We start from the raw sequence: 25,859 nt of genomic DNA, 5'->3' as shown, positions 1-25,859 counted from the left end.
CTCACCAGTCCCAGAGTCCAGGAGAGGAGCATACTTCCCAAGACTCGCTTCCTTCTTCCTCTGTGTCTACCTTACATATTATCAATATTTAGCCGTTTAGGAAAAATCCAGACAGTTGATTTTCTTTTTTTTTCCTGCCGTCTCTCCTGTCTCTTCCTTTACTTTCAGAGTCTAGTGACACCAACGTTGTTTTTCCCACCTCAGATCACTGCATTAGGGTTCCAGGGAACGTGTGTTGAGAAACACAGGTTGGTACAGGTTGAACCTGGTATACGGTGTGTGGATACAAGAAAGATAAATATTTCTCCTTTCACAAGACAGTAAATGAGCTTACCTTTTGATGAAGCCCAATCAAGATTCTCCATTACACCAACTTATGGTCCAAAATCTAGAATATAACAAGCTCATAAGACTTTAAATGAACATTTCTATATCACTGAGAGCAAATATTCCCAAGACCAGCAAAACTTGTACACATCTGTACCCTTGTTTTGGGTCAACATTTTATGACACGTTTTCCGAAAAGCACCCTGGTAAAAGAAGCATGTGAGATGGAAGCATCTAGATGCTCTGGGAAAGTTGTCAAGTTTGTTTACGTGTCCAAGATCCTGCGCTTCGGTGTTTTTTTTGCGGGAAGAAGGCGGCCTCATGTCACAGGTAGTAGAAAAGATACTTGGTCTTGAGAAAAACGAAAAAAAAAAAAATCAAATGTTCTTAGATAATCTTGATAGCAATTGCTTCACATTGGAATGTCACCAAATCAGAAAAGCCAGACTCAGAAGGAAGGCTGCCCATTACGGGAAAAGTGGGCAGAGGGCAACCCAGGCGCGTGCCCGTTGTCACGGACTCCCGTTAGTGATGTGCGTGTCTAACGTATCTTCTCTCCCCTCACTCATCTCTCCCACTTTTTTCTTTCCTGTCATGCAGTGCATCATCCAAGGACTCCTCTCAAAGCAAAATCATCCGCTTCACTCTGGGTCAGAAAAAGATCTCTAGGTTAGACTTTCTCTGTGTCCTGCAAAGCATGGTTTCAACCCAGCTCATTGATCGCTTTGTTCTGGCTAAGTTTCCTTTTGGTCCCTCTGCCCGTTTCATGTTTGCAGTTTGAGAAAACCAAACATGCTTTGGCTAATGACCCAATGTGGGAGAATTTGGAGAGTGCCTGTGGGGTCATTGAAAGGGGGAATGTGTGTGTCAGAGTGTGTGTGGCTGGCGTTAAGGTGTATATAAATGTTTCAAATCAATGCATTTCATTGATTTGGGCTTTCATTGCTTCGTATCAAAATCCTTTCTGATTTAGGGAGAGGTAAGTTTCTAGGTGGTTTTTGTGGTGGTTTTATGATGAGTTTGGCTCCCTGCTCTGGCCTGGCCCTGATCCCACGTCATCTGCACCTCCTTTATGTGTGTTGTGCTTTTTATCGTTGCTGTTCTTGCTAAAATTACTAATGCGGGTTTGGTTGCTCTTGAGTTCTAAAGCACCCAAAGCATGAATCCAATTGGTCGGAGGAGACAAAGCAGCAAGGTGGCTGTGTCTCCTTTTCGTTTCCGGATGCTCTTTGTACCTCGGAGAGATTGCCTCAGTTACCTAAAAATAAAAGTTAGTCTTGCTCACTAATTCTCCTGACACAGAGTTTGACATTTACTGCATACTGTAAGGACCGATTCCAGGATATGGAAAATGCCAGTCACATCTTTGGCATCTACTCTTCTTTTAAAGGCAGCAAGAGCTGACATTTATTGAATGCTTGTTATGCATCAGCTTGAATGCCTTATCTTATTTAATCCTCACTTTAGTTTTCATGCGGCCACTAGTTATTATCCCCATTTTACAGATAAGAAAACTAAAGTCTAGGAAGTTAGTTAAGTTACTCAAGATGATACAGAAAGTGGAAAAGCCAGGATTTGAGCCCAGTTGACCTAACTCCAGAACCCTCACTTTAACCACTGTGTTTACACTCTTTCTCTCTCCCTCCCCCTTGAATTCTGGTATTTATGGGGTTGTCAAGGCTGCTTTTAAAAAAATCTTACGTTTCAGCTGTTACTCTTGGCCTTTTGCCTCACTTTGCCCTTTGTAGCATCCTAATAGAACCTGATGCTGGTTCATGATTTTCATTGAATTCTCATTTAAAGCTAAAGGGATATCCACACTACACTTTTTTTCAATGTTTATATTTGAGAGAGACAGAGTGCAAGTGGGGGAGGGACAGGGAGAGAGGGAGACACAGAATCCTAAGCAGGCTCCAGGCTCTGAGCTGTCGGCACAGAGCCCGACGCGGGGCTCAGACCCACAGACCTCGAGATCGTGACCTGAGCTGAAGTTGGACGCTCAACCGACTGAGCCACCAGGCGCCCCCACGCCACACTACATTTCTATCTGTATTCGTGTAACAAATACATACTGAATGTCTGCTTGCTGCCCCACTCTGTCAAGTTCTCAGTGCCTTTTTCTAGCCAGAGTTTACTTTTTCTTTTCTAAAAAGTTATACATAGGGAGACCCAACTCAGGATCTGCCTGGCTGTTGGGGAGAAGCCACGGGGCCATTGCTTCTCTGTAGAACAAGTGCATATGTTACCCAGACTTGGTTCTGAGAGACAAGAGGGAACCGACGTTCATCAGTGCTTTTCATAATCATGTGCCTTTGTCAGTTTGGGCTGCTACAACAAATCACCATAAACTGGCTGACTTAAACTGTTTCCCTTATAGTTCTGGAGGCTAGGAAGTCCAAGATCAGGGTGCCCGCACAGTCAGATTGTAATGAGGGCCCTGTTCCTGGTTTCTAGATGGCCATGTTCTTGCTGTGTCCTCACACGGAGAGCAGAGAGAGAGGAAGAAAGCCCTCTCCATTCTCTTCTTACAAGGCCCATCATGAGGTCTTCAGCCACATGAAGTCCCTCCCATAAGCCCCATTTCCAGATACCATCACGTGGGGATTAGGGTGAGGACACCTGAATTTGGCCAGGGTGGGGCTGGAGGACTTAAACGTGCAGTTCATGACTCCATGCTAGAGTGCCTGCTTTCCCTGAAAAATCACACCAGGCCACCCTCAGACACCCCCTGCACTGGCAAACTGGGTTCCCAGTTTTTGAACATCAACCTAAATAGAGACGTAAACTGAGGTGAGCTCAAATTACCAAACTCAAATCGAGTTTATTTGGGAATAGCAGAGGAATTGCAGTTTGGGAAATGCAGCCATAGCAAGAAACAGGTGAGTCTGTTGAGGGTTCGGGGTGTGCTGTATTGATGGGCCTGGAGTGCAAGAAGGGGAGATCTAGCCAGAGTCCAAGTGGTAAGTTCATTGGCTTGAGGATAGAGAGGGATTCTAGGCAGACGTTCATTGGTCAGGAGATAGGTTTCTGTCTTCTGTAAGTCAGGCGTTTATGGGAAATGCGATTTGCAGTTTTTAAACTTGGGTCTTCTGAGGGCACCTGTGTGGGATTCTCCATTTCCCATTCTCCAGTTCCGTTGCAAATTGAAATCCTTTCACAGATAAAAGGAAAGGAAGTTAAGTGAGCTTGGAGGGAACCTGAAGTCTGGTGTTTGTTCCCACGATGTACTCAGTTCTAGAAGATAAGCAGGAGCTGGCTGGGAAAATATTTAATTGGAAGCACATGCCCATCCCGAGTGTGAGTGGTTATCAGTCCCAGATGATGGAAGGAGGCAGTGGGAAGAGCGGAAGAACCGAAGGAAGAGGCCGTGTCTGCCCCTGACCCCAGGGTGTGCTGGGCACAGGGCTTCCAAGTTGACTGAAAGCCAAGGTCTGGCTTTCTTTCAGGGTCACATCCCTCACCTAGAGTTTCTTTTGGATGCATCTTTGTCTCTGATGAGGCCAGTGAAAGGATGTTCTTTCATTATTTGCCTAATACTCCTCCTTGCCTTCCCTAACCCCCCTCCATTTCCCATCCCCAGCCTTGAGCACAATTCTGATAAGCGTTTTAGCTGATCCGGGCATCACCAAACGTAGCTGCAAAATTAGTTGTCAAAAGAAACCACCTTACCCCTGCTGGCTAAGCAAGACAACTCTCCCAGAGCTTTGGAAATAGAGTTCAAGTGCAAACTTTGAACACCTGCCAGAGTCAAACACCTTGGATAAGTACCAGGGATATTGAACAGGGTAGGAAGCCTCTCCATTGAATCTGGATGCTAATAGAGGGAATCCATACAGGGATGAAGGATTTTCATGAATTTCTGCCTTCGACTACAATTATCGTCCTTTGGCAACCCTGGTGAGCCCTGGGTTTGCAGATGTGTTCTGTCTGTGGAGGTAGAGAGGTACGTGGCTGGGAGTGCAGCTAGTCAAACCTAGTGAAAGCCCATCTTCATCACTTACCACGTATCCTGGGCAAATTCTTTATTCTCCAGGAGCCTGTGTTTGCTTACCAGCAAAACGGGGTAGTGCTGCCTCACTCATGATACATGGGTTAAATGAAGTCATTTCCAGTCCTTTGATAGATATCTGGTCTATACACTATAACTAGCAGATACAGTGAGGTTGGTGTTTGGGGTTGATCTGGGCCAGGGAGGGCCACCAGACCACCTGTCTCCAGCAAAACCCCACAGAGTTGATCACATGACCATCTCGTGGAGAGGAAGCAGTGGGACTGATACTTCTGTCCTCTTTGTCCAGCTGCTGAAAAGCAGAGGCCATGGAGATGAGAGATTCAACATTTAATAACCTCCTCTGGCAGAAAGCATCTCCCATCACAATGCCTGCCACCTGAGGTCCCAAGCATGTGCACACAAGCTGCCATTCCCCCTGGGAGGGCCATCTTCTCCCGGCCTTTGAAGTGGTTTTGCAGGGGAAAAACAGCTTTCCTCCCATCAGCACACACAGCGCGTGGAGCCGGGATGTACTCCGAGGTCATGTGCCGAGAATGACAATTTACCACCCTGCCTGCTCGGCTCTGCACATGTCGGAGAAATTGACCACGGCTTCAATAGCAGCAGGATTTCTCTTCTGCCTCTTTTTTATGCCACTTCCCTTAAACTTATTCTTTTGATACGACATGTGTATGTTTCAAAGAACCCATCTGTGTCCTCTGTCATTTCGTAACTACGTTTGGAACAGGGAATGGTCTTGAGAAGTGGAGTTGTGCTTGCACAGGAGCCTTGGAACTCTTCTGGCACCATAACTGATACAGGTTGACCTGATGTGCTCCCCTCTCCCTGCTTTTCTTCACTGAGGCAGGTACCTTGGGCAGCGTCTGTTTTACCCATGGCTGTTCCACATGAGCGAGACCCACCTCTTCTGCAGAGGATCCTAAAGTACAGACAGCAGCTGTTTCCAGGCTGGGACTTGATAGAAGTTCCTGTGATGCATCAGGATGTTAACAGTTATGAACTGGAGAACGTGAGCTGGAGAGCCTGAGGTCTGCGTTACCGTGAACTAGAAGATACTGCTCCCGGCCTCCCTAATTTATGACTTATTTGCTGGAGAGCAGGAAAAAGTCCAGATTCATATTGCAATATACAAGGGCCTCTCTATTCTGGCCCTGCCTACTTCTCCAGCCTCCTTTCCTCCCAGTCTGTCCCCCCACTCCCCAGCACACACCAGACCCTCCTTCCTCTGCACTTTTTTTTATAGGCTTCCCTCTGCCGGAGACCTCTGCCTCTCTCCATGACTCCGTACCTTCTTGTTCTCCACTCACATTTCCATTCCACATGCCACCTTGCTCTGGGGTCACGTCTATCTGGAACCTTCCCTGACCATCCCACCAACCTCCAAGGTTATCATTTTCCTTCTTTGAATTACTTCCGACCTTTGCATATTCTTTTATCAATACATGGGTAATTTAGATGTTTTCTAGGATCAATCAGCCTTACCCTAAGATCTAGATGAGATCGAACTAGAACCCTGTCTTTGTCTGTTTGGGCTGCCAAGTGAAATACCACAGACTCAGTGGCTGATACACAACAGAAATTTGTCACTCACATTTCTGGAAGCTGGAAGTCCAAGATCAGGATGCCAGCCTTGCCAGGTTCTGGTGAGTGCTGACTTCCAGGTTGCAGACTGCTGACTTCTCACTCCATCCCTACCTGGGGCCAGCCAGCATTCTGGACTGTCTTTTATAAGGTCATTAATTTCATTCATGAGGGCTCTGTGTAATGACCTGATCACCTCCCATAGTCCCCCACGTCCTAACACCACCACACTAAGACATTAGGATTTCAACATCTGAATGTGAAGGGGGGCATAAACATTCACACCGTGGAAAACTCTTCTTCAACCTGCAGAAAGTCATGCCCCAGTGATTGCTCATGTACCTTAGGTCCTCAAGGTCAGCATTGTCTTTGAAGTGAAACATTTGAAATCCTATACTTATAATTCAGCCTGAATCAATTTGGTAGATTGACTCACAATCAAAGAATATTTTGGTTCCCTCATGGGTGGATCCAAAGAAGCCTTTTTTCTTACTTCCTACCCACCACACATTCATGGCCTTTGTGTCTCAGGCAGACTTTGTTGAAAATTTCAGAGGGATGGAGGAGGCTTGCTTTGGAGCAAGCAACTACTCAAGCCCATTCACACCTCACATTGTAAAGCATTGTGTTGTCATAGACACCCACTGAAACTTGGAAGAAATTACTTGGTCTCCACCCTGTCTTCCCATTTGGTCAAGTTCAGGTTGCTGAGCTGACTACAGTGTAAAAGTGATGGGGGTAGAAGATGACATGAGTTGGCTTGAACTTTGTGGTGGCCCTTGCTAAGTATGTGCCAACCATTCTTTTCCTTGTCAGCTGCCCTCAAAGCCTTCAAGAAGTCCTTCTTGAAGTCCTAGAAAACTTGGTTCAACCCTGTAGCCGCTTGATGGCTATGCCACTCTCATCCAAGGTGTACCTCTAGGTCCTGACCCAGTGAAGGGAATCTGATGATGACGACCCAGGAGAGACCAGAACTAGCTTATTGATCCAAGACCAGGAATGTTTCACTGTGGGGAATGGGGCCTACAGATGGCTCGGAGATGCCCTAAGTAGAAGGTCTTAGTCATAGATCTTCCTCTTCTGGAATGTTCCTCCATAGAGCAGTTCCTCTTCTGGAATGTTTCTTAGGGAAATAAGTACCATCTGCCAAAGCCTGGCTTACCTCCTTGAAAATGTAGATCTCTGTCTTGTGTGTGTTGATTTTTATCTGCTTTCTTCTGATACTTTCATCTAGATCCATCAATTTCCTTCATTATTTTGTCTGATTCTTTTTTGTACCAAAGCGTGTTTCCTTTATGACAATGCCCAACTCATTTATAAGTTTATGCTCAACAGAGAGGATGAGAAGGGGAAACTAACATGAATTGAATACTCACAACAGGCCCGACATTAAGCCCCATTTCAAACGAACAACTATCCCATTGGCTAGTTTATTATTCCAAAGTTATCTGATCTGGAACATGAATCTTGGAGAAATTATAAGACTGGTCCAGTGTTCTATGTGTGGAAAAAGTCCTTATTTTATCCATTACTACATGCTGCCTCACAGAGGACCAGATTGCCTACCCAATTCAAGGTTGTACCCATCCCATCCTATGCTTTGGTCGATCTTATTTCCATAGAGGCCCTGGAGAGCCCTGAGTTGGGGCAGTGGGAGCTCTGCAGCAACTCCAAAAGGAAGCCTGTTTTCCCTTCTTGTTGCTTTTTGCTTACCTACTTCTTGCAAATCCCCTACTGAAGTAGAATGCTGTGGCCTATTACCCTGTACCACATAATACTATTGCTGTGACATCATCTCGAAAGAAGTCTATAATTCTTTCCCAGGCCTGTCTGTGGGCATTAAGGCTCTGCAGACTATAGCTGGGTTAAAGGAGTCCAGCCCAGAGGACCCCATGTCTGTATCTGCAGAAGCTCTGCCATTGGCTCTGAGTACTCAGCTAACACTGACCTGGAGGGCTCTCGGGATGCCATTTGTATTAAAGGCAGAACCAAGAGGTACCAAAATCCCCTTGCTGGGCCTCCTTGTTCAGTTGTGCTGGCCACATCTGGACCCAAATATAGATGCTGGCTTTATACCCCACTCTTTGCCTGTCTATGTGGGGTGAATCTTTTCTCCAAAACAAGATGGGGTAAAAGGGTCAAATCGTCCTAGTGCAGTGGAAAGTGCACTTCCCTCTGCCTCTTGTTAGGGGAGAGAACTCAGCCCCTTCCTTCCCTCCTAGCTCCCCGTCAGGGAATTGGGCCACCTTCCTAACTGTATAAATTTTACAGTCTTCTCTCACCAGCTCATGTTCTCTGTTTATGCTACAACCATCTTTCTTGCTCAGCCAGCAAGAAAAAAGTTTAAAGTGATCGCCGGCTTATATCTAAAATGCTTCCAGACTGCAGACTTCTTTGGCGCTTACAGATTTGCAATGGGGAGAGAAAGTTGAAAGCTTTATGGGTTGAAAATTCAGACTTCTCACTAGATCTTTTGCTAGTCAGCGGAGGTTCCAGTGGCTTTTAAACAGCTAAGTGGGTTTTAGCTGAAAGATATAACTAAAGATTTCATTATTTGTTTCTTTTTCCGTTTTTAACGATTAGAAACAGCCTGCTTAGTACTCTCTGACCCAAAATTCTGAGGGAGTCTTACCCTTAACTCTTTGGGGAGGAGGCCGTAAGATCTGTAGACCTATTACAAAAATGTCCACTAACTTTATTTCCCAAACCACTCTAAATGAGGTACTTTACTTAAGGTGTATGTTTGTCCTTAGGTTAATAGATTCCTGCTTATTCTACAGAAAGAACGTATGATTTTTTTCTGTCTGCTGTGCAGAGAAGCTGGGCTTCAGCCTCTAAATAATACCTACAGGGACATGTTGTCAGGTGTTGAGGGAGAATGTATGTCTGAACACATGTTTTCATCCAGGCCGTAAGTTTTCTCGTTGCAGTTGTATTGGGTCCTGAGTGCTAACGGTTCTCTATTATAAATTACGTCATTTTCTTGATACTGCAACCCTGGATTATGACATTAATATGGACTATGGCCATATTAATACCTACTAGAAGAGATGCGCGCAGAAGGTAAAAAGTTTAAAGTCTTAATAGGCCCTTATGTTCCACACTTGATAGAATTAGAGTTGACATGGTTTGCCCTATTGAAAAATAAATTACTCATTCAAGAGAAAAAGGAAGATAAAGTTCATATTTTTTAATCAGCAAACATATTCATTTACTTTTCCTTCAGAATTTCTCTTTGCTCAAAGGAAAACTCATGTTTTGCTGTTGGACTTTGCTGGGGTCATTGGTAGCCTAGATGTTTGTGGTAGTTCCATTGAATTTTTTGACTGGCAAATCTCCACAGACCCAATGTCTTGAATGGTTTCCTCTACCTCCTGCATGGTTGCAGTTCCTTCTTCTGAGACACTGCTGTTCTCCTGAGACTGAATCCATTTTCCTGTTGCTTTTGCATTTTAGGCTTCCAGGTCCTACTGCAAGGGTATCCACTGCAGGCAGTGAAGCCAAAACACGTGGAGGGTCAGCCACTGCCAACAACCGACGCAGCCAGAGCTTTAACAACTATGACAAGTCCAAACCGGTCACCTCCCCACTTCCACCACCACTGCCAAGCAGCCACGAGAAAGGTAAGTCAACTTCTTGAGGGTCCTATCTGGCATTTTCCTGTATACAGATCTGGTTCCTTTGGGTGAGTTTGCTAGGGTTGGGAACAAGGTTGCACATAGCATGGGCCATAGGACATACTTGGCTGGCAGGAACTTTGTTAGCAGAGGCATTAATAAAGTGGTGGAAATAGGTTCATGGTTGCCAGCAGGAATTAGGAGTATTTGTTTCAGTAGGGGCCCGGAAGACACCTGGCTACAGAGAGAAGCAATATAGCATTTACAACTTGAAAGTAAACTGTCACAGAACGTGCTCTGTATGGTAGATGGTTTTCCAGAAATGCAAGGTTCTCGGAGTGTGCGTTTTGTGACCTGATAAGCTTTCTACCCGTTAAAAGTGATATGAGGGAAGTTAAGAACAAGGGAATTTTCACCCTTTGAAAAAGGCAGAAATGTGGATTGTGTAAATGAATATCTTGGCTACATATGAGGAATATGCAACATTATTCTTAGTGTTCCGATGATGTAACTTTTACCAAAAGAGGATATGACTTTTTGCTCTACATAGCCCTGAGATCTTAGGATGGGGGAAGAGGTGAGTAGCTGTGTGGGGGCTATTGCACAGAAGATGGTGAAACAAACATTTGCTTGCTTCGGTCTGTGTCTCATGAGACCTTGGAGAAACTGAGCTTAGAAGATTGTACAGTCAGAAGCAGAGCCCTCCTTCATTGTTCCCAGGCTAAGTGGTGTAGACTTCTTGGTGGGGGTGATGTGCCCAGATCTCTTGGAAGCATTTTCTACAGTAAGAGTTGTCCTAGATGTGCCCCTCAACTCCCCCGAGACTCAGGAGAGCTGCCTCCCACTCTGAAAGTGTTCCAGGAGCCTGGGCAGCCTTCCCACTGTGAACGAGATCCGAGGCTCCTGGACCTACCCTCTAGCCCGGGATGGTTTCATTTAGTGGAGCTTGGTTTCTGCCCTACCCTCAGCTAGCATACTTGAGAAAATAGGAAGGGAGGTTTGGTATGGCTGACCTATATATGGCAGAAAGTTTTGCACCAGGGCATTGGAAACTCTGCAGCCAGCAGTGGGAGGTCTCAACCAGTCAAGTTCTTTGTGATCCAGCCCTTGGCTCCTGCCTTAAGAAAGTCATTTGTTGTCTTCTTCCCTCTTTCCACCCCCTTCCCCTCCCCTCCTTTTCTCCTCTTCAACCATAGCCAAACATGTTCCTTTCAAAAGTATGGTCTTCTTAAAAGTGTTTTTAAGAGGCACCTGGGTGGCTCAGTAGGTTAAGTGTCAGACTCTTGATTTTGGCTCAGGTCATGATCCGAGGGTTGTGGGATCGAGCCCCACGTCGGGCTCTGCACTGAGTATGGAGCCTGCTAAAAATTCTGTTTCTCTCTCTGCCCTTCGTCTCCCCTCGCATGCGTGCGTGTGCGCTCGCTCTCTCTCTCTCTCTCTCTCTCTAAATAAAAAAATAAATGAAAATAAGTATCATCTGTCAGGGACTTTGATTTTCACTGTGTTACTTGGTCTTCACAAACATTCTGTGTGGTAAATATCATTAACCCAATTTTACAGATAAAAGAACTGAGGCTAATTGAGATTTAGTAACTTGCCCTCTTTGGTAATTGAGCACTGGAATTCGGATCAAGGTTTGAGTCCTGGGTTTGAACTCGAGCTCTGTCCTGTCTCCTGGGAGGATCGAGCAAGGTAGTAAGTGTGAGAATATCTTGTGAGCTGGGACTCACAAAATCCCCTAAGGATTCCCTCCCAGAATGGTAAAAATAACTGACCGGGGCTCCAGGTGCATGGGAGAGTACCTTTATGATCCCTCGCCTAGCCTGGAGAGGTTAGGTCAAGCAGGCTTCGGCAGACCCGGGTAGTTTTTATTCTAATACTTTCCCCACCATCCTGAGGTAAAGGGACAGCACAATTGTATCTAAAGAGGCTTTTGTATTTCCTCCTCCTTTCTCACAGTCCCTGTGTCCTCTATTGAATCTGACCTTGATGGCAGCCTATGAGGTAGCCAGCTCCATGCAGCATGGACCATGTGGTGGGAGAAGTGGCTCCCCCACCTGGCCATCGGGAGGCACAGCAGGTTTTCGGGTGCTCAGGGTAGCATCCCTCATCTTGACAGGTCCTGGAGAGGTGGACATTAGTGAGCAGATACGTTGTAGCTCAGTGTGGTGGGCGCTGTAGTTGAGGTATGGACTGCTTTCAGATGAGTTAAAGTCCACAATATAATCTCATGACCTGTCCTTCTCGAAGCTGTCTTATGAGTCGGATAGGCCCTGATCGCATTGCATGATGGCATTTTCTCTCAGGTAAACCAATTTGTAGGCTTGTACATGTGACCCATTGGACCAGGGATTCTTCTAGGAGTTGATCTGATCCCACCAGAAAGGGGAACAAGAAATTCACTACTCTTCCAACATATGACAAAAATATTTCAACACTTAGTCTTGATTTTTTAAAAGGATAAAAAGGAATAAAAGGAAATTATAACAGGCAGCTTTTCCAAAGCCCCGGAGCACTTAATCCTTTGTGAGGAAATAACTGAAAGATTTCTCCGAAAATCACGTCCAAAGAAGCGAATGCCTTCCTGCCATCATCGCTGAATTTAGTTCTGGTCAACTGAGATGTGAAACAGAAGAAGAGTAATAGATCTAGAAAATACTTATATTTTCAGTATTCAACTGAGCAATCAACTGAGATGTGAAACAGAAGAAGAAGAATAGATACATAAAATACTTCACAGTGGGGAAAAAGTCTAGGGACACACACACGCACACACACACACACTGTATTGGCTTAGTCCATGAGGTGACCAAGTGCACAGTTGGTGTGTAAATCCCAGGAATTTGTGAGGTTTGGAGGAAAGTCTACAAATCCTTAGCCTGTAGGAAAAGCTGCTAGTTGGGCAGTTTTCACTAGCGTGGTTAGGTTCGTCTTTGGCTTCCCCCACTCACTCCTGCAGGGGGCAGCAGTGAGGCAACTTGCCCGGCCCGAGGGATGCTGTGAGCAGGTTCCCCTGCGGATCTGTTGGGGGATGGCCTGGAATACGGTGGCTCCTCGCTTCCTCCCTTGGCCCTACGGCTCCAGACCAGAATCACAGCTTTTCAGGAAGAGGAAAGAGCTGTCATTTTCAACATTGGTGACATTATCTTTTCTTTCCATCCCCTCACTTACATCCTCTGGATGGGTTAGCACTGCCAGAAATCAAATACATTTCTAAAGTATTTGGTCCATCCTATGAATTTGAAATATTTACTATTCCTAAACTAAAGTCTGTGCAAATGGAAGATGGTCTCTCCTGAATAATACGGTTTTCTTCATTTTAGAGAAAGTGTATGTTTATTATATTTTCGTGATAAAAATTGTCATGTAAAAAATTTTTAAACAGCATAAATTTATTGAAAGAGAACCCTGCATAACCCCTGCTCTCAGAATTAGCCCTTGTTTATCACTTATATTCTTCTGTATTTTCTTTATGCATATACTGTCACATTTTGATGAATTTTCCCTACTGTTTAATATTTGCCAAGTACTGTTCTAAGGGCTTTGTAAGTAATAATTTAATTGTTACAGGAACTCTGTACACAGACACTCTGACATACATTGTATATGACTTACAATCTTGTAAATAAAATCAACCAATCATGGACAACCTTTTTATAGTTTATTCTCTCTTTATAATAGTTGCATAGGACTCCATCACATAAATTCACCTTAATATTCCTAACTACTTTCATTTTGGTTGCTTCCAATTCTTTTTTTTTTTAATTTAAAAAAACTTTTTAATGTTTGTTTATTCTTAGAGCATGGGCAGGGGAGGCGCAGAGAGAGGGAGATACAGAATCAGAAGTAGGCTCCAGGCTCTGAGCTGTCAGCACAGAGCCCGACGCGGGGCTCGAACTCACGAACTGTGAGATCATGACCTGAGCTAAAGTTAGATGCTTACCTGGCTGAGCCACCCCTAATTCTTTGATATTATAAATAGTACTGAAATTAACATCCTCATGTGTTTTTTGCATGTGTATACCATTTCATTTAAGGGTATACACATTTTGCAGGTGTTCTAACGTTGCCAGATTTTACTTCCAAAGGTTGTACCTACGTCTGTTCCCATCAGCAACGTGTGAGAGGTCAGTTTCCCTACGCACTTGTTTTCACTCTCTTGGACAAAAAATACTGCCTTTGAAATGAGGCGGGTTACAGTAAGCTGAAATAACAAGATCCTTTGCTAACAACTGGCCCTTTTAACTGCCTCCTTGCAATGAGTTATGACTAGTGACATGGACAGACTTTGGCATGTACAGAAAGCACTTGGGTTTGAGATCAAGCTGTCTGCCAACCAGTGTGGCCTCACTCAAGATGCTTAATTTCTCAGGGCACCTGGTGGCTCAATCGGTTGGGCATCCGACTTCCGCTCAGGCCATGATCTCACCGTCTGTGGGTTCAAGCCCCTCAGCGGGCTCTGTGCTGACAGCTCGGAGCCTGGAGCCTGATTCGGATTCTATGTCTCCCTCTCTCTCTCTGGCCCTCCCCGCCCGAGCTCTGTCTCTGTCTCAAAAATAAATAAACATTAAAAAAAAATAAAAAAACAATGCTTAATTTCTCTGGTCCTCGGTTTCCCCTTCTGTAAAGTGAGTCTGAGGTCATCCGTCCCTAAGCCACTGTGAGGTATGAATGCTTGTTTTCCCTGGCCCCTTGGCCTTGTCTAATGGGAGCCCTCTAAGTCTTTCGCATAGGTTCCCTCCCCTGGTCTTCATCCTATGTCATTTTCTCCCTCTTGTTCACTATCTGCTGTCATGAATAGAAAAGAAGAGCCAGACAGGGGTGGAGACAGAGTTTTATAGCCTTCAGCACTATGTCTTGTCTGAGTAACACTGGAGCCATTGATTTAGAATCTCTGTAAACTTGTCACTTTATGGTTGGCAAAGTAAGTTATTTATCTGAGTTAATGATTGGGAGAGAGAACTGTGAAGAAGTTGCCCATGGCCTGCCATTAACCAGGATTCTGGCTTAAAATTACAGGTTACATGGGATTAATTCAGTGGTCCACATCACACAGAAAAGCATACGGTTGGGTGTTCCCGTTTCAGGTTGTTTCTTTCATTTGTTCATCTTGTCACTGCTTATGTCCAGCCTTGGGCTTGTCATCATGACTGAAGGGACTGAGACACAGATTCAGAGTTTCCAGGGCTCACAACCCCAGGGGCGGGGGGGAGTGCTCACAAGTCCTGTAAGAGAGATTCCTTCAAAGCCATGAGGAAAAAGAGGGGCTTAGTCAGGAAGGCTCCAGGAGGACTTCCGAGGAGTGATAGCATGTGCAGTGATTTCTAGCTCCAGATTTTCACGGAAAGAGAGCAGGAGGCTGGGAAGGAGTGACTCATCCCACTGTTTGGGTCCAGGTGTTAATCCAACAGGACATCTGCTGGGGTCACTGTGTTAATAAACTTTTGTCCTGTGGAAGACCTGTAGAGGGAAATGTCTACAAGATCATTTGAGCGGTGGGGTGAGGCCTCCCTTGGCCATCAGGAGACCCCAGCAGTTGCAGGGCAGTCCTGGACCAGGGAGAGCTCGCATGCCTGTCCATGCTCCGTCCTCTCTGGTTGGGAATCAACCGTGAGGTCGCCTTGACCCTCTGAGCAGAAGCCTTAATTGTCTGAGGGCTTAAAAAAAAAAAAAAAGCCAGTTTAAAGATTTGAACTGAGGAGGTATTGCTGAATTTAAAGGAGTCTCAGGGGGGATCATCTGGAAATGGAATCAGTGAACTGTTAGATCAGCTGTTGAGGCTGGGCAAGCAGGATGAATTAAAAGTGACCAACGAAAAGCGACCTCACACCTGGCACTGGCAGGAAAAAAAAGCCTAGCAAGTATTTGAGAAGCTGCGCCAGTCTCTTGGGCCAGAATATAGTTATCTTGGCGGGAGTTTGGGGGAAAGTAGGGGAAGGTTTAGAGCCTGCCAATGAACAGAGAAAGACTTTACACTGAAGCAGACAATTGAGTTTGAGCTCTGGCCTTCCAATACTCCCCAGAAGTGTGGCTTTTGGGGCAAGTGTAGTGCTCACCGGGGCATCTGCTCAGGATCCCCCTTAGGACCACCATGAACCCCACATGGCACTGTCCTCCTCAGGATGTAGACAGGAATCACAGGTTGCTGGCAGGGAAAGCGTTTCTCTTCCACAGGCATGGTCCTGTACCAGGGGTTTGCTGCATAGCCACCCAGATGCTGTCGCTGCCTCCTCCCACCTATGGGACCACTCAGGTGTGAGGCTACAAGACTCCCGCAGGGCAGGTGCGAGAGTCACTCTAGCATAAAGGCCACATGCTCCGTGGGAGCCAAGATCTCTCGTAAATACACAGTATGCCCAACTAACTTCTACGGTTCCTGCAAGGATGAGGTCTGATTAGTAGTCACAGTACTTAGAGAAACCTAAAATGACGGTGTCCCCCAAGAGGTGTTTATACTCCATTTATAGCTCTTCTCAGTCCAGATGTGGTTTAACTACCAAGGGTCATTTTTACCAGGAGCAGTGTTGCTTAGTAACATAGCTGGCATTCTATCTTTATCAAGTTTCCAGGGGAACAGAGTTACAAGGTAAACTGAAGGTTAAATTCTCATGCAGAAGGGGAAGAGATTTTGTCAATCCTCCCACAGTAGGTCAGCTTACCTCTCAGAGATCCAGTTGATTTATCTGTGGAGTGGCATCAGTCTGCCCTAGCCCAAATGATGGTAGAAAGTCAGATGTGAAGGATTCTCTTTTTTTGCGTAGCACAATTCACATTTTGTCTTTGTTGTCTCTACCAATTGCAGACATCTAGCTATCAAGTATTATGACTTCTTGTTTCCTGATAGCTGGAGCTTATTGACCTTGTGGGTTTCGTTGCATGGTGTGAAAAAATTGCTGAGCTCTGAGTGTTCGAAACGTGGTAGAGTCCGTTCATTTGCTGTCTGTTAATGGTGCCCTTTCACAAGCAGGGCAGGTGGAGGTCAACCGCTCTTTGGCAAACGCAGGTTTCATTGTTTTAGTTTGTATTTCACACCAGTTTCCTTTTGTTCTAAACAAAGGATTGACATTGTCTAACTGAATAGATGAAAAGTCCTAAACACGTGGTACCAGTCTCCCAAATAACACCTTAAACAGTAATATTGTTCCACTCTGACACAGTGTATGTAAATTGCCCATATGCAAATCCAAGAAGGGACAGCGTGGTAGGTTTCTGTTAAGTCTAAAGGGCACAGCTCAAGTCCCATGATCCGGTGGGACAGTACACTCAAGACTCTGACGTGTTGTCTCTCAGGGTGTGATTAATGGATCGTGGACGCCGGCATCCTTTGAGTAATTGTTAGAAACACAAATCCCGAGGCTTTGCAAACCTAGTCCTTCTAAGTCAGATTTCTGAATGAGCCTGGAAATCCACGTTTTCTACCCCTGATATTCTTACAGCAGTGAAGTTTGAGAACCCCTCTCCTAGGGAGGACTTCTGGGTCACCTTTGAAAGGGCATGCCGCCCTCCAGCTGCCCTTCCATTCCCAGCAGCCTCTTTGTAGCGTGTTGTTGTAGGGAATAGAGATAATGTAGTGAGACACCCAGGCTAATGCCTGGTGTGCAGCAGGAGCCCAGTAAATGGGAAACCATTCAAATTTGCATATACATTTTGCTGTACATATATTTAAACTTATTCTCAGCGCCCGTAACTTATACTGGGTGAACTTACCTCCTTGTTTGGGTCTTCATACCTTCTTTTGGCTCCATTCCATTGCCTCACTAATCTGTAGTGGAATTCTTATTGTAATTTAAAAAAAAAAAATCTTCAGTATTCCCTTGTGTCAGCTGAGCTAATAGAAAACAAAGGAAAAGGATTTTGATCCCATACTTAGCCTAGAAATATGAAAAAGGGAGCATCACTGTGGGGGTCTCGGTACGGTAGCAGAGGTAGTGTGCTGCAAAGAAGTGTTTTGGGGGGGAAAGTCAGCCCACCCTTTCTCTGATTGGAGAATCATCTTCTGGTTCTTTCCCTACTTGGCGCTTGAAGAGCTTGATGTTACTTTACCAGGGCACTGTGCTATTCAGAAGGAAGGATGAACACTAGTAAAGCTTCCTAGCCAAAGTCCATCCTAACTGCTGTTCTTAGCTGGAGCATCAAATTAAAGTCAGACTTGAAGGTGAAAGAAATCGTTTCTGGTAGAGTCTCTCTGGCGACCTTTGGGAGCCATTTTCTTGATCTACTGTGTAATTCAGAAGGGCCTTCAGAGAAGGTGCATCAGTCCTTCTAATGTGGGAAATTAATAACCTTTAATGCTAAAGCCATCCTTTTTCACGGAGAAGATGACAGATATAACCATGTTTGCTTTCCTCTAAATATGGATGTGTTTCGAAGCCATCGTGTGAGCTTATGGCTCTCTGCTGTGTGTCCTGTTTCTGAAATACAATAAACCTGGCCTGTTGTAACAGGAAGAATGAGTAAAGGAGAGAGAAAAATAAATCATTTCAGGAGATGAAGTATCTATTTGATTAGCTTGTGTCAGGAATGGAAGATGGCTCGTTGATGTGCTTCTGATCTTCAGATGATAAATCTCCGCATTTCTTTTGCTTCCATCTGCTATGTGGCAAGCGTCACACAGACGTGAATTCAATTTAATTTCAAGGATCATTGGTAGGGGAAAGTATTTATGTTTCTCCGTGCTCTCATCGTCATTTTTATCCAGGTCTCATCTGCAGCCAGGGCCTTGCTGTCATTCCTTTAAATGTTCTTTTTAAATATTTAAGTATTTGACAAAGTTGATGAGCACGAGGAGATAAATACATTTTGGGATAAATGCGCTTAACTTTTCTCTGGGCGCAAGTGGCTCGTGTTCACGACACACAGAAGGAACACTGTGCTGATCAAACGGACAAGAACAGAAGGCCGGTCAGAACGAGGGGAGAGCTCCTGAACAATAAACTCGGCAGCTGGCGTAGCAACTCGACAGGGAGCTGCTTGTGCACGCGTGCGTGGCTTCTCTCTGTGTTGAGGACTTCGCATTCTGGGGCTTAAATGAACCTCATGGATAAAATGCCCGTTTCTGCACCATAGCCTGCCTTCACAATTCTGCCAGTGTGTTTCGTTAGGATTCCAACACGTAGCACATACGCTAGGGAACCTGTCTTCCCCTGATGAGAATGACGAATGAGGGGGTGACCTGGAGAACGTTTGTTTCCAAGACAGCGGTCCCCATGCAGCCATATCGTGGTAGGCGTGACACACAGGCCATCTGCAGGCGTCGTGCCATGTTAGTGCTCATGCTGCAGAGTGGTTTATGCCAAGGCACTGTGGTCACAGTTTACGTGCTTAGTGTCCTAGGAGCTCCTGTCATGAATCTTTAGCTGCAGTCACGTTGATTCGTGCGGTGAGCAAGGCTGTCGGAACTTTGTGGATAGACACTAGCTGCTGCTGGAAATCCGCAGCCTGGCCTGCTTGCCTTGTGAGAACAAAGGTAAATAAGGAAGGCCCCTCAACACCTAATGGTCTCTTTGCCATTTTCAAAATGAGAGAAGCACGGCATTTTTATGAAATATGAAATGGAGGTGGGAATCGGTGACTTGTAATAACTCACCGTGGGTAAAGCAGTTTTACAAAAAAAGCTTGCCTCAGGGCAGTCCAGACACTGAGTCTCTGCTGCCCCCTACTGCCCAGGTTCTGTATTGTGTCTCCGGGTAGAGCCTTGGTGTCCTGCCTGGCGCTCTCAGGGCACTCTGGGAGGATAATGACTTGAGATTGTCTAGGTGTTTTCTTCCGGACAAGGCCTCCCCACATTTGCTTCCTCATTTGAGAGAACGCGTGCGAATGGAAGAAAAGCCACGTTCTGGACGCGACCAGGCTCATGCGGCACGGTCAGGAGCTGACAGCAGGCCCAAGCTAAACTCATCTTCACAGGGCCGTCCGCCCCCTTCAGCAGCCACCAGCTGGTGGATTTAAGAATCCAATTTAGCCCTAAGAATAAGGATCTATGAAGGCACTGGTTGATTTTTGCTACAGGAAAAGTTCTGCTAGATGTGGCTTTACTTTTAATCATGCCGACCCAACTGTACAGTGTGGAGTACATGAGTCTCCCTTCTTTTATGCACTCATGTACTTGAAACTGAGTTCACATTATTGGGTGCCCTCTAGATATCCAGCCTCATGCTAAATACTCAAAAGCGAAAAAGTCGATAATGTCATCTTTGCCCTCATGGAACTTAGGGTCTGGTGGAAGAGACCAATATTAAACCACAAATAATCTCATGACATTTTGTGTCAACTGCTTTTTTTTCCCAAAGACTAATAACATACGTTCCTCTCCACCAAGTCCTGTGTTAAGTGCTTTTAAGAAGACGAGAAGGTGCTAAGAGGGAGAATAAAGGAGAGATGAAGCCAATTCTGTGCGTTAGGTAGAGCCTCATTGGGGTGACACCCAGAGAAAGTCTGCAGGGGTCTACTTTGCACAGAGCAGCCACTCTCATCCAGAGTTTAGAAATAAAGGATGTTTTAGTAAGCAGTTTTGTGAAGAGAGGTCATTTTCCTTTTAGAAATGAAAGTCTAAGGGTGCCTGGGTGGCTCAGTCAGTTAAGCATTTGACTTCGGCTCAGGTCATGATCTTGCGATTCATGGGTTCGTGCCCCACGTCAGGCTCTGTGCTGACAGCTCAGAGCCTGGAGCCTGTTTCGGATTCTGTGTCTCCCTCTCTCTCTGCTCCTCCCCCACTCATGCTCTGTGTCTCTCTCAAAAAATAATAAAGAAACAAAAACAATTTAAGGGGCACCTGGGTGGTTGGTGGGTCAAGCGTCTGACTTCGGCTCAGGTCATGGTCTCAAATCTCATGGGTTTGAGCCCCATGTGGGGCTCTGTGCTAACGTCTCAGATCCTGGAGCCTACTTCAGATTCTGTATCTCTCTCTCTCTGTCTCTGTGCCCCTCCCCTGTTTGTGCTCGCTTGCTCTTTCTCTCAAAAACACTAAAAAATCAAAATAAACAATAAAAAAATAAATGAAAGTCTGTATCTTGGGCCAGCTATTTTTTCTCTCTCTGGTCACAGGAGAAGTAAAAAAAATCACAGGGACTCAAACTTTTGGTGCAAAATTTCAAAAAGAACTTATTCACATTTTTCTTCTCACAGTTGAACAGAGGCTCATCATGGGAGTAGAGTGTGTCCTGACCTCATAGAAACAGAAACAGAGGCTAGATCGTCCCTCACCGATGTTACTAAAGGTGGGGTTTCCTGTATTAGCAAATGGACTGGGATAGATATTCTCTAAAATCCCTGGCCGATACAGGATTTGATTATCTTAGGCAAAGGGTAGAGTTGGTATGATTTTAGAGGTGATACGGTTCTGCAAAGGCCTAATAATGACACGTATCCATCGTGGTTGATCAGCGTTCACAAAGGCTCGCCTTTGGGTTGGTTCCTTTGAAGGTATTCATTCCTTCCAAAACAACATTTTATTCTGGATGGTGCTGCTTCCATTCTGGGGTTCGTTTCTGTGCTGACCAAAAGAAGTTGCATTTTATGTAGGCAATGACTTGTGTACAGTTTATGATGACTTCTTTCCCTCCATTCACACAGTTGGGAAAGATCTCTCCTGTAACTTCAGATAAGTTGTCTAGAACTTGCAAAGCTCGTACTGTGAGGCCATCAAAGAGGCCACAGACCAGGATCTCTACTATGTAAAAGAAGTCGTGGCTACTGAGTGAGAAGTTGTTCAGGGGTGGTTTCGATCATTTAACACTTGGATTCATTCCCTTGTCCTCTTCTCAGAAGAGCCAGATACAAATATCTTCAGGGAGAGTTATTTAAATGTGTGTGTGTGTGTGTGTGTGTGTGTGTGTGTGTGTGTGCGCGCGCGTGCGCGCGCGCTGTACGCACATGCTCTAGGGGGCAGCATTCATTAAGGAAAGTCAGAGGATAGCCCGCCAGAAAGAGGAATTATTTAGACCTTTTAGGGAAGAAACTGGGCCCCGTTTGTAAAGATTTCTATGCACCAGAGACACTCATACTGTCGTGTTGCTCATTTATGGACAAGGCTCTGGCCCTTCAGTAATAATATTCTTTAGGGCACCAGGATCACCTTGTCTCCTATGAAATTTATCTGGTCTGGAGTCTATACCATTGAGCACCGGTGCGGGAGAGTGGCTTTTCCACAAAGGATGTATATGCTAGGGTGCAGATTCTGACCCTGATGGCTGATGCCAAGCTTGTGTTCTTTTAGCCACGTTCTGAGCCTTTGCAGTCTCCAGCCCTCCAATGAGAAACAGTGACGATTTGGGGCGCCCAGGTGACTCAGTTAAGCATCTGACTCTTGACTTCAGCTCAAGTCATGAGTTCGAGCCCTGCATTGGGCTCTGTGCCAACAGTGCAGAGCCTGCTTGGGAGTCTCTGTCCCTCTCTCTCTGCCCCTCTCCCACTCACACCATCTCCCGCTCTCTCTTTCTCAAAATAAGCTTAAAAAAATTACAAAAAAAGAAAAAAGACATAGTGACTGTTTCCCATGGAACTGCTTCAATCCTGTTACTGCCCAGCAAATCATAAATATTAGTGAAACTTGTGGGGGCTAACCTTTTTCTGGATCCTCCCATCCTGAGAAAGTTGGAGAAGCAAGTTGTGACTTGTTGGTTGACCCCTATCTCCCCAGGCCCTAAAAAGTAGGGCTTCGAATAATAGCCATGTATACGCCAGCCTACAGGTTGATGGGACGGCTCTGCTGAGGCGTGCCAGGCTTGGCTGATCTTACTTGGACTCGCTCATGCATCTGGGGTCGTCTGGGCGTCCACTGGATGCTGACTAATCTGTACTGCCCTCATCAGAGATGCTCCCCTTTCTCCCCCTGGTCTTTGGTCCTCCAACGGGCCAGTCCAGGCTGTCCTCGTGGTGGATGAGTTCCAAGACGGGCTAAGAGCACAGCCCTGTAAGGCCTAAACCCTGGAAAGGAATGGAACATTGGTTCTCTTCTACAGCGCTCTGTTGGCCAGAGCAAGTCACATGACCTGGCCAGGTGCATGGGATTGGGAATCCTGCACCAATTGAGGGAGGAGCTGCGGAGCCCCACTGCAGAACGTCTGTGATACGGAGAGGGTGGAGACTTGGGCTGTTTTTGCAGTCAGTCTACCACAGTAAATAAGCAGGACACAATGCATGTATATTATTGATGGATTGATTTTACTTGTCAGGGTAATAGACTGTTTTCATGGAATCCCATGAAAATGAGACTCCTGCTCTGAGCTCATAAAAGATAGGCTGGGGCGCCTGGGTGGCTCAGTCAGTTAAGCGTCGACTTCGGCTCAGGTCTTGATCTCGTGGTTCGTGGGTTTGAGCCCCGCGTCGGGCTCTGTGCTGACAGCTCGGAGCCTGGAGCCTGCTTTGGCATCTGTGTCCCTCTCTCTCGGCTCCTCCCCTGCTTGCGCTCTGTTTCTCTCTCAAACATAAATAATAACATTAAAAATTGTTAATAAAAGGCTAAGACACACATCGTTTCCTGCAAGTATGGGGGTATATCGCTTTGCCAGCTCTCAGTGGGGTGAGTGGCTGAAGGATCCTTTTACTCCAGCCCCACAGAAGGTCTCTGAATAGCAGACACAGCCCCCTTGCTGTCTGAAGCCCCCTCTGGCCACACCAGGAGCTGTCTGCGAGAGTAGCATCCTGCAGAACGGGACTGGCTCCGCGTCAGCCGTGTCAGGCCTCTGGAGTCCTTGGTCTTCAAATACCCATGCTGCTCTGCTTTTTCTTTTTTGTGCCAGCTGGTGCGAGTTGTGTGATGAAGGTGGTCTGAATGCCAGACTGGCGTTCAGGGCACCAGGGGTCTGTTCCCAGCGATCCCACTTGATGGCCACGTGACTTGAACATCTCTGAACTTCCGGTTCCTCAGCTCTGAAAATGGAAGCAAGAGTAGCACCGACCTCATAGAGTTATGGTGAGGGTGACATGCGATGAAGCGTAAGGAAAAAAACAACACTGAATTATGTATGTCGTGATTGTCAAACGCGTGAATTAATTCATGAGTGTATACAGTCTAAAATGACTACAATGGGCAAAGTAACCACGGCAGCTGGACGCAGAACCCCTAGGAGCCAGCTCTCCACTCCCGGTATTTTGCTTCAGATCAGACGTCTAAAGTGCCCGTATTACAGCGTCTTAGCTACATCTGTCATGGATGAACTATCGTGAAGGATGTTTTTGAAAACCAAAAGGACCAAGAAACCCAGAGTGACCTTCAGTAAACAAAACAGCTTCTAACAATTGAACACTTGTCATAGCTCGGTTATCTTACAAATGTGTAACCTATTGATTCTTGAAGTCCCCCACTGCACTCGTCGGGGGAGGGGAGGTTCAGGATAAAAGTATTGATTTAGACAAGCGAACATATTGGAAGAAGCATTTGTTAGCCATTTGTATTTTTCATAATTTGGCTGCTAAAGTAGGAGAAAGAAGATACATCTTTCAACAGAGTTCTGAACAAAAGGATATTATTAAGCAAAAGGATATTAGCCAACTTAATTATACTCCTAAAACAACTTAAAAGGTCATGATTGATGGTATTTGCACAGTGTTTTGGAACAAAGGACCCTTTGACTAGTAAAGGAGTTTTTTCCTGAATGTGATTTTATTTTTCCTTTTGTTTGTCCATCATCCTTCAGTCTGCGTTCTCTGATCTTTTTTAATACGTCCAAACCTACCGCCCCACTCCTGGGGGCTGGCGACTGGAGCATCTTCGGACAATGAAAGGAAAGACGTTGTAGCTGAACTAAAGAACGGTCCAAGGAAAGGGGAGGGGCGCCCACCCCGAGCGTGGCGATTTCTGAGCTCCCTTCCGTCTGCGCATGCCAAGACGCCATGGCTCTGGCCTCGGGGTGTTGGTCAGCCTTCGTGGTCATGTCTTGGCAAGTGAAGTAGCCGCTGCTGGCCGGAAACTGACCAGGACTGTTCAGTCTCATTTTGGAGCCCCTCAGATCACCTTCTGGCACGAAACGCTTCAGAAACCATTAAACGGCCAAGGTCGAAGCTGGATTCCTTGAAGTGCTTCCAAAGGCTTTGGCGTGTCTGCCTTTTGGATGAGCTTAACTAAACAGAGAACTTTTCAGTTCTGGTGTCTGGGTGGCGGGAGCTCCCCCTGGGCACTGGAAGTCACCCCGAGGTTGGGGGAGTAGAAAGGATGGGCAGAAAGAGAGGTTTGGCTCTTGGTGGCTCGCTGCTTATTCTTTGTCTTCTCCTTTAAGCCGTTCTTGCTGTCGCTATCCACTCGAGAAGGTAACTGCCCAACACCTGGAGGAACAGACATTTCCCAGAGAGCGAGTCGAGTGTGTGGCTGAGCAACAGATGCCTCTGATTCCTTCAGGGTAGTGCCGTCCAGTAGACCTTTCTTCAGCTCCACCTGGTGGTGCCCCCCATCGGTGCCGCTAGGCGAGTCAGCTGGCTACGTGGGGCTGTGAGACCCTTGAAATGTGGCTGCTGAGAGGAGGAACTGACGTTTGAATGTTTTCAATTTTAGTGAATTTAAATGGCCACACGTGGCTAGTGGCTCCGGTATTTGACAACATATCTCTGAATGAAGTCTATCATTTAGAAATGGCTTCCTCATCACTAAAGACCAAATACTGTTAGATTCCATTAAAAAAATTTTTTTTTAATATTCATTTTTGAGAGAGAGAGAGAAAGAGTGCAAGCGGGGGTTGGGGGTGGTCACTGAGAGAGAGAGAGGGAGACAGAGAATCCAAAGCAGGCGCCAGGCTCTGAGCTCGATGCGGGGCTCGAACCCACAGACCTCGAGATCATGACCTGAGCTGAAGTCAGACACTTAACAGAGCCACCCAGGCACCTTGTTAGATTCCATTTATATGAAAATGTAGAGAATAGGCAAATCTCTAGCAACAGGTAACAGTATTTGCCAGGGCTAGGGGTCAGGGTGGGCATGTAGAGAGAGGAGCCGTGGTGAATGACTGCTAATGGCTACAGAGTTTCTTTTTGCTATAATAAATTTTTTTTTTTTAACATTTATTTCTTTTTGAGAGGTAGAGACAGAGCGTGCATGGGGGAGGGTCGAGAGAGAGGGAGACGCAGAACCTGAAGCAGGTTCCAGGCTCTAAGCTGTCAGCACAGAGCACAATGCAGGTCTCAAACCCATGAACCGTGAGATCATGACCTGAGCCGAAGTTGGACGCTTAACCGACTGAGCCACCCAGGCGCTCCTGTAACAAAATGTTTTAAAATTAGATTGTGGGGATAGTGGCCTAGCTTCATGAATATACGAAAAAGTATGGAATCATACCCTTGGTGAATGTTATGGTGAGTTATATCTCAGTGAAGTGGTTTTTAAAAATAGTTTG

At 45.8% G+C, this 25,859-nt stretch overlaps 1 protein-coding gene and 1 long non-coding RNA gene across 3 annotated transcripts in view; one reads left to right on the top strand and one right to left on the bottom strand.

Moving 5' to 3' along the window:
* The window catches only part of NAV2 (neuron navigator 2), a 397,887-nt gene that overhangs the window by 174,959 nt on the left and 197,069 nt on the right, over positions 1-25,859 (top strand). The window contains exons 6-7 of one of the 2 annotated variants that reach the window (XM_086677817.1): positions 928-996; positions 9,377-9,543. In XM_086677817.1, the coding sequence (XP_086533943.1) occupies positions 928-996; positions 9,377-9,543 (236 nt within the window). The remainder of the gene's footprint in view (positions 1-927; positions 997-9,376; positions 9,544-25,859) is intronic. The other variant, XM_086677818.1, reaches the window with a different exon arrangement.
* Positions 487-7,708, bottom strand: LOC147576603 (uncharacterized). Its single transcript, XR_015240960.1, has 2 exons — positions 6,357-7,708; positions 487-973 (listed from the first exon to the last, which is right to left on the bottom strand). It is a non-coding gene; the product is annotated as an uncharacterized LOC147576603 (long non-coding RNA).

This window comes from Puma concolor, chromosome D1, assembly GCF_028749965.1.
Source record: "Puma concolor isolate L17-30 chromosome D1, mPumCon1.1.hap2, whole genome shotgun sequence".
NCBI classification, from domain to species: domain Eukaryota; kingdom Metazoa; phylum Chordata; class Mammalia; order Carnivora; family Felidae; genus Puma; species Puma concolor.
Note: the sequence above shows the minus strand (reverse complement) of the source record. Positions and strands in the feature narration are given on the sequence as shown.